This window comes from Trachymyrmex cornetzi, unplaced genomic scaffold, assembly GCF_001594075.2.
Source record: "Trachymyrmex cornetzi isolate Tcor2-1 unplaced genomic scaffold, Tcor1.1 scaffold526, whole genome shotgun sequence".
NCBI classification, from domain to species: Eukaryota; Metazoa; Arthropoda; class Insecta; order Hymenoptera; family Formicidae; genus Trachymyrmex; species Trachymyrmex cornetzi.
The window spans coordinates 23,856-31,078 of NW_017299835.1; the positions used below are offsets into that span (position 1 = coordinate 23,856).

At 50.0% G+C, this 7,223-nt stretch overlaps 1 protein-coding gene across 1 annotated transcript; it reads left to right on the forward strand.

Annotated features, from left to right (window-relative positions):
- Positions 1 to 6,244: 6,244 nt before the first annotated feature.
- LOC108765763 (uncharacterized) lies at positions 6,245 to 6,577 on the forward strand. The gene has a single exon (XM_018514608.1). It carries the CDS (start codon positions 6,245 to 6,247, stop codon positions 6,575 to 6,577), a length of 333 nt encoding a protein of 110 aa, XP_018370110.1.
- Positions 6,578 to 7,223: the final 646 nt, after the last annotated feature.

Below are 7,223 nucleotides of genomic sequence, written 5' to 3' on the forward strand. Positions count from 1 at the left end.
CCATACGCCGTTGGTTCTGGATAACGCCAAGAACGAGAAATAATGTAATTTATTTAAACAAATAAAAATAACGAATTGCAATAATATCATTTTAAAAAAATTAAGATAACCTTTTATTTTAAAAAGTCGAAGATATATAACAATAAGCAATTAATATAAAACATATTTTGAACGAATTAAAATGATCGAAAAAATGTTGAACAAAAGGCGAAAATTAATTAACACCACACACATTATATTAAAGACGAGTTCGATTCGAAATAAGACATAAAAATTAACAAATTCTTAATGTGAACAGAACATTCTTTGTAAAAACGTTTCGACAAATTTAAACTATACGACAAGAACCATAAGTCTCACAGAACTATCGGATTTCGGCCAGCAAATCACACCTATACCCTGAAAAGTGCCTTTTTCGGGTCTTAAAAATTGTTCAAAAAATTAACAGGTAATTTTTATCATCAGAACGCTTCGGTACGCGTTAGAATACAGTCAAAGCTACAAGATAAGTATCATAAGTCTCACAGAACTGTCGGATTTCGGCCAGCAAATCACACCTATACCCTGAAAAGTGCCTTTTTCTGGTCTTAAAAATCAAAAATCGAAATAAAATTCGAAATGGCGATGCTAATCGCTAGAACTCCTTAAAGAACTATGTATTTTTTAAAATCCTATAAGAAAATGTGATTATTGCCTTTGTTAGACAAAATTCGCTTTGCGTGAACCTGGCATATCATTTTTGTTCGTAATTGGAGCGTTAATTCGTGCGGTCGTCGGGATCGCTCGAGAAACTTCGCTTCGAATCTTTGTTATGCTTTTAATGGCCGGAACTATTTGCTTAATTTATATAGAACTGTAGAACTATTGAAAATATGCTCAGAACTCTTAACATTTTTTTATTTTCCACCAAGTGATATGCTAGCTTCACATACACCTTTTAGGCGCCTTGTGAACTCAAATTCGATAAATGAAAATTGTATACAGTACACGTTTTCGAAGTTTAACTATCGGGAACACGTTTCTGATACCTTATAAAATCGCATTATCGCTTCCAAAATCAAAGCCGCGAGCCGTTCGAGTTCGCGCGACGAAAGTCAGTACGAATCTTGAAAGCGACGGGTCGAGAGGGCTCCGTCGAAGCGTCCGAGCGATCCCGGCGCAAAAATAAATCGTCTTAATTGTCGTAACGGGGGAACCAGATAGAAAACTCCCGCCGCCGGCAACATAGTGATCCTTCGAGCCGGATCTCAGTGAAAACCGGATACGCGACTCTCCGTTCGTGCTCATCATGCGGGCGCACAAAGTGCTCCGCCGCATCGGAAAAGTAACGGACGTCGCAACTCGTGTCCGTCGTGCGTCGACTCCCGCGCCGAAACCTTACAAACTTCGCTCACGCTGCTCCACGCGTTTCGCGTAGTAAAATTATCGTTCTACTCGCGGACGCTCCTTACGCTCCGTCGAGCCAATGATTCACGCGGACGCGGCTCCACGCGTTTCGCGTAGTGAAATCGTTGTGCCGCTCGCGGACGCTCCTTGCGCTCCGTCGAGCTAGTGACTCTCGCGAACGCGGCTACTCGCGTCTCGCTCGTGCATTGACTCTTGCAGAAAACGCGATTTGAGTTCCGCCCGTAGCATTGACTTTCGTCGACGCGACGAGCTCCTCGTTTCGAAAAATAATTCGCGAGTGTCGCTACGAGCGCCCCGATTCCAAACGTACCTAACGATGGCCGAGGAAACCGAGAATCTGATCTTAGCGCAAGAGTACAAAATTGGTGCTCTCAAACGCGTGCTCATCAACTACAAGAAGCTCCCGAAGGAGAGCGTGACGGTGCCGACGATCCAGAGCCGCATCTCCCAGCTGAAGGAGCTCTGTGCCGCCTGTAGCAGCCAACACGTCCTGCTGTTGCAGACCGCTACGTCCGGGAAGCTAAAGGGCCTGCCCTACTTCGTGGACAACGTAATCCTGGAAGCCGAGGACGTCTATACCAACACCAGCGACATTCTACAAAACGCGCTAAGTAGACTGTTACCCGCTAACACTAACTCTTCATTATCCGACGAGCCTGTTTCGCGCGAGTCGGGTTCTCAGATCTCGCGATTGCCACGTATATCGTTGCCAAAATTTACATCACGTATATCGTTGCCAAAATTTATCGGTAAAATCGCGGAATGGGAGAGTTTTCGAAATATGTTCGAGTCTCTCGTGACCTGTAGCGTTTCGCTTTCTAAAGTTCAGAAATTTCATTACTTAAAAACAAACGTTACTGGTGAAGCCGCGGTGCTGATCAATAACTTGAAAATTTCGGAGGCTAATTACGACTCCGCGTGGCAATTGCTGATCGACGAATACGACGACAAGCAAACCTTAGTTCATACGCATTTGCACGCGTTTGCTAGTCTACCTGTGATGCAAACGGAGAATGTGAACGACTTGCGAAAACTCCGCGATACGGTCTCTTCGTCGTTAGCCGCGCTAAAGAATCTCGATCGTCCGGTAAATGAGTGGGACGATCTGCTCGTTTATCTTATTGCTCAAAAGTTTAGTCCTCGCACTCGCAGCGAATGGAATTTGAAACGTACGGAATTCGCCAAGCTTCCGTCTTACAAAGATATTAATGACTTTCTGACTCTACGCATTCGCGGATTATCCGATCTTTCCGATTCGCCGAAGGATACTCGTCGTTACAAAGACGATAAGCCGCGCTCGTCGGTTAATAACGTCACTGCAAACAAATGCGTTGGTTGCTCCGGAAATCATTCGGTTTCGAAATGAAAAGAGTTTCTTGATAAAACGGTTGAGCAACGCGGCGATTTCGTGCGTCAAAGCAGGCTTTGCCTCAATTGTCTGAGATCCGGGCATTTCCTTCAGCAATGCCCGAGCAAATCTCGATGTTCGCACTGTAGTCGTTCACATCACTCGTTACTACATTTCTCAAATAATGTAAAAGCCGATGCTACGGCAAATTCTTCGAAGATAAAAGCGGAGGCGCAACCGTTCACTCCGACAGCGTCCAACGCGACAGTCGCTGCGAGCAGCAATCATGTCGCGAACAAACGGACCGGTCCCCCCGCGGACATAGTTCCTTCGAATGTCCTCTTGGCAACCGCATGGGTTGACGTTCACACGACCGAAGGCCGAAGCTTTAAAGTTCGCGCCTTACTGGATCAAGGATCCACTTTCAGTTTTATTTCGCAATCGCTCTGTCAGACGCTGCGTACAAAGCGACAACACTCAAATTTGCAAGTTGCGTGTTTCGGCGAGAAATTTACAGGCGTCGCGAGATCTCGCGTCGTGCTGACATTAAAGCCGTGTTCCAGTGCGGAACCGGGCTTTCCGCTGCACGCCTACGTGTTTCAAAATATTACTTCGTACGCCGCGTCGCGGACTTAGCCCGTCGAGTCGTGGCCTCACTTGCAAGGCATCTCATTTGCCGATCCCGATCCTTCAAGTCGACATCGGATTCACCTGCTAATCGGTGCCGACTTGTACGGTTCTTTGTTGAAAAATGGCCTCCCTATTGGAACGCCTACCGCTCAATTGACAGCGTTAGGCTGGATTATCTCCGGCCCCACGGGTCGCGGCCGGATTGAATCCGAGAATATTTGCGTCTGTCATAACGTATCTACGCACGACACGAATTCGCTTCTCAGGCAATTTTGGGAGGACGCTGAGGTCTCGCGCCCCCCTCCACTTACCGACGAGGAGGAGCGTTGCGAACAACACTTCCTCGCCACTCATAGCCATTCTCCAGAAGGACGGTACATTGTTCGATTACCCTTCCGGCACGAACTATCAATCGACATAGGCGATTCACTGCGTATCGCCACGGTATTCTACGAGAAAATGAAAAGGAAGCTGCGTCGGCACGCCGAACTCTCCGCGCAGTATAATGACTTTTTGGCGGAATATCTCGCCTTGGGCCATATGAGCGCGATCGAAAGTCCCAGCGACACCGCTCTTACGCCCGTGTACATTTTGCATCATTCGGTTTTACGCGAAACGAGTAGTACCACGAAGTTACGCGTCGTTTTTAACGCCTCGTGCAAAACGACGAACGGCACGTCACTTAACAACCATCTGCTGGTCGGACCGAAGTTACAGCAAGATCTCCCCGCTATTCTGCTGCGCTGGCGGCAGTGGCGTGTTGTTTACGCAGCAGACATCGCCAAGATGTTCCGGCAAATCCTTGTGAATAATCTCGATACCGACTTCCAACGAATTCTCTGCCGTCCGTCCTGAGACACGCCGATCACGCATTTCCGGCTTTTGACCGTAACGTACGGGCTCGCTCCCGCTCCGTATCTCGCGATGCGCGTTTTGAAACAATTGTCGTTAGACGAAGGGTCTAACTATCCGGCGGCCGTCCCGATACTACGCGACTCCGTCTACGTCGACGACGCGCTATTCGATGGAGATGACGTTGCGTCGCTGATGGAATGTCGCGAGCAATTGACGGGACTCCTTCAGCGAGGGGGCTTTCAATTACGGAAATGGGCGTCGAATTCGCCTGAATTGCTGCGCGATTTGGCAACGCGTCAAACCGACATGGAGGATCACCTCCTGCAGCAGGACTCTTAAGGTACTCGGAATTTCGTGGCTTCCCCACGATGACACGTTTCGTTTTCAAGTGGACGTTTCGTTTCCGGTCATTCCGACGAAGCGTTCAGTCCTGTCAGTTATTGCTCGATTATACGACCCCCTCGGCTGGGCCGCCCCCGTCATTGTTGCAAAAATCCTTTTACCGGAATTATGGTTAACCCAATCCGATTGGGACACCCCTCTCCCTGACGAATTATGTCAGCAGTGGAAGGCATATTGTAATAATTTAGAGACGCTAAACGGTATCCGGATCCCTCGTTGGACCGGTCGACGAGGTAACGACGTCGCCTTTGAACTACACGGTTTCGCGGATGCCTCAAATCGAGCCTACGCCGCCGTCGTTTACATTCGCATTCTTCACATGCATGCGAACGTTCAAGTCTGTCTACTCGCCGCGAAAACTAAAGTCACGCCTCTTAAGACTCTCAGCATACCGCGACTCGAACTGAACGCTATCGTATTGCTGAGTCGATTGATTAAGTGGGTTCAGACGACCCTAAGTTCGCCCTCCGCGTCGGTGTTCGGCTGGTCAGATTCGGCGGTCGCGCTAGCATGGCTACGCCAGCACCCCGCGAAGTGGCAAACGTTCGTAGCCAATCGCGTGTCCGAGGTGCAACGTACTCTGCCGGAGGCGCGTTGGAATCATGTGTCTTCTAAAGATAACCCCGCTGACTGAGCCTCACGCGGCCTGTCGGCTGAAGAACTGTCCTCTCACCCCCTGTGGTGGACAGGGCCGAGGTGGCTTGCCCGGTCGTCTACGTCGTGGCCAACCGACGACCACTCTCTTTCTCTTGATAGTAGTACCAATCCACGGGTCTACGACGAGGCTCGCGCTCACGTCGTCCTCCACGTTGAGATTGAGGACGAGTAGGAACTGATTCGCAAATTCTCAACGTGGACTCGATTAATCCGAGTCACGGCTTACGTACGACGCTTCATTTCTCGAGTAAAGCGCCAGAAATCCGAGCGTACGTCACTCGTATTAACAGTACCTGAGCTTCGCGAAGCCAAAATGTTTTGGTTCCGCTACGCGCAAAAATTAGCATTTGCACCGGAAATTAGAGCATTAAGCACTAATTCTTCTCTTTCGCGATCCAGCCCTCTAAGGGCTTTGCATCCGTTCGTAGATGAGAACGCCTTACTCCGTCTTGGCGGGCGGTTGCAGAACGCCGCTCTCCGCTACGACGAGCAGCACCCGATAATACTTCCCAGGGATCGGATCGCCGAGCTGCTGATTCAGCGCGCGCACAAAGCCACCCTGCACGGTGGAACGCAGCTGGTCATCCGCACGCTGCGACAATGGCACTGGATAATCGGGTGTCGTAAGGCCGTTAAATCTCATATTCGCGCGTGCGTTACGTGCACGCGTTACTCCGCGCTGCCTTGCTCGCAACTAATGGGAGGGCTTCCCGCTTCTCGGGTTAACCCGTCACCGCCGTTCGACCACACCGGAGTGGACTACGCCGGTCTACCTTTAATGTTCTTCCGTTGGTCGGGCGCGGACAAAAAACAAGAAAGAACTACGCTTTATTCATTTGCCTCGCCACGAGGGCCGTGCACCTCGAGCTGGTCGAAGACTATTCCGCGGACGGTTTTCTGGCCGCGTTCCGTCGGTTCTCGTGTCGCCGCGGGTTGCCGCGTCGGATGTACAGTGATAACGGTACCAATTTCCACGGTGCCGACCGCGAACTGCAACGGCAATTTCACGCGTTGACGGATCACCCCGCAATGCGAGATGTTCTCGCCGCCAACGGCGTGGAATGGGAGTTCGTCCCGTCGGCCGCTCCGCATTTTGGCGGTCTGTGGGAAGCTGGAGTGAAGAGCTTCAAAGCTCACTTAAAGCGAGTCGTCGGGGCTCGCACGATTTCTCGGGCGGAATTCGCGACGCTTCTGTGTCAAATAGAAGCCTGCTTGAACTCGCGTCCGATTGCTGCTCTCAGCGACGACCCCAGCGACATGTCCGCGCTCACGTCCTGACACTTCTTGATAGGGCGTCCGATAATCGCGGTTCCGGAGGAGTCCGTGCTCGAGATCAACCCAGACCGCCTTTCCCGCTGGCAGCTAGTGAGTTCCATGCGGGAGCAATTCTGGCGTGCCTGGTCGCATGATTATTTGTTGTCGCTTCAGACGAGAACCAAGTGGCGAGACGTCGCGCCAAATTTAGAAGTCGGTGATCTCGTCATTGTAAAGAACCCTTTGCTCCCTCCGAGCAAATGGGAACTCGCGAGAATCCAGCAGGTTCATCCCGGGTCCGACGGACTCGTTCGGGTGGTTACGATACGCACTGCGCGTTCTCTACTGAAGCGACCTATAAGGCAACTGTACAAGTTGCCTATAAATTGTAAAACGTCGGCGTCAGAGAGCGACTGATCGCCCTTTCTCCTTCTTGTTCGTTTTTTTTGTTTTGTTTTGCGCCGATCCTTGTCAGCATCGCGCGCTTGGTTTGTACATATCACGTATAAAACGTTCAATATATCAAGTTTAATTATATACATACTTTGTAACACGTTAACGGCTGTACTCATTGAAATTCCAGTTTAATTCTGTTCGTTATATTACTTTAGGCTTATGTCGCGTCGGCTATCTTATTCGCGGAACAAGCGAAACCGACCGATGGATTGTA

Excerpts from the sequence above, each read along its gene's own strand:
- LOC108765763 (XM_018514608.1), top strand. The coding sequence starts at position 6,245 with ATGTACAGTGATAACGGTACCAATTTCCACGGTGCCGACCGCGAACTG.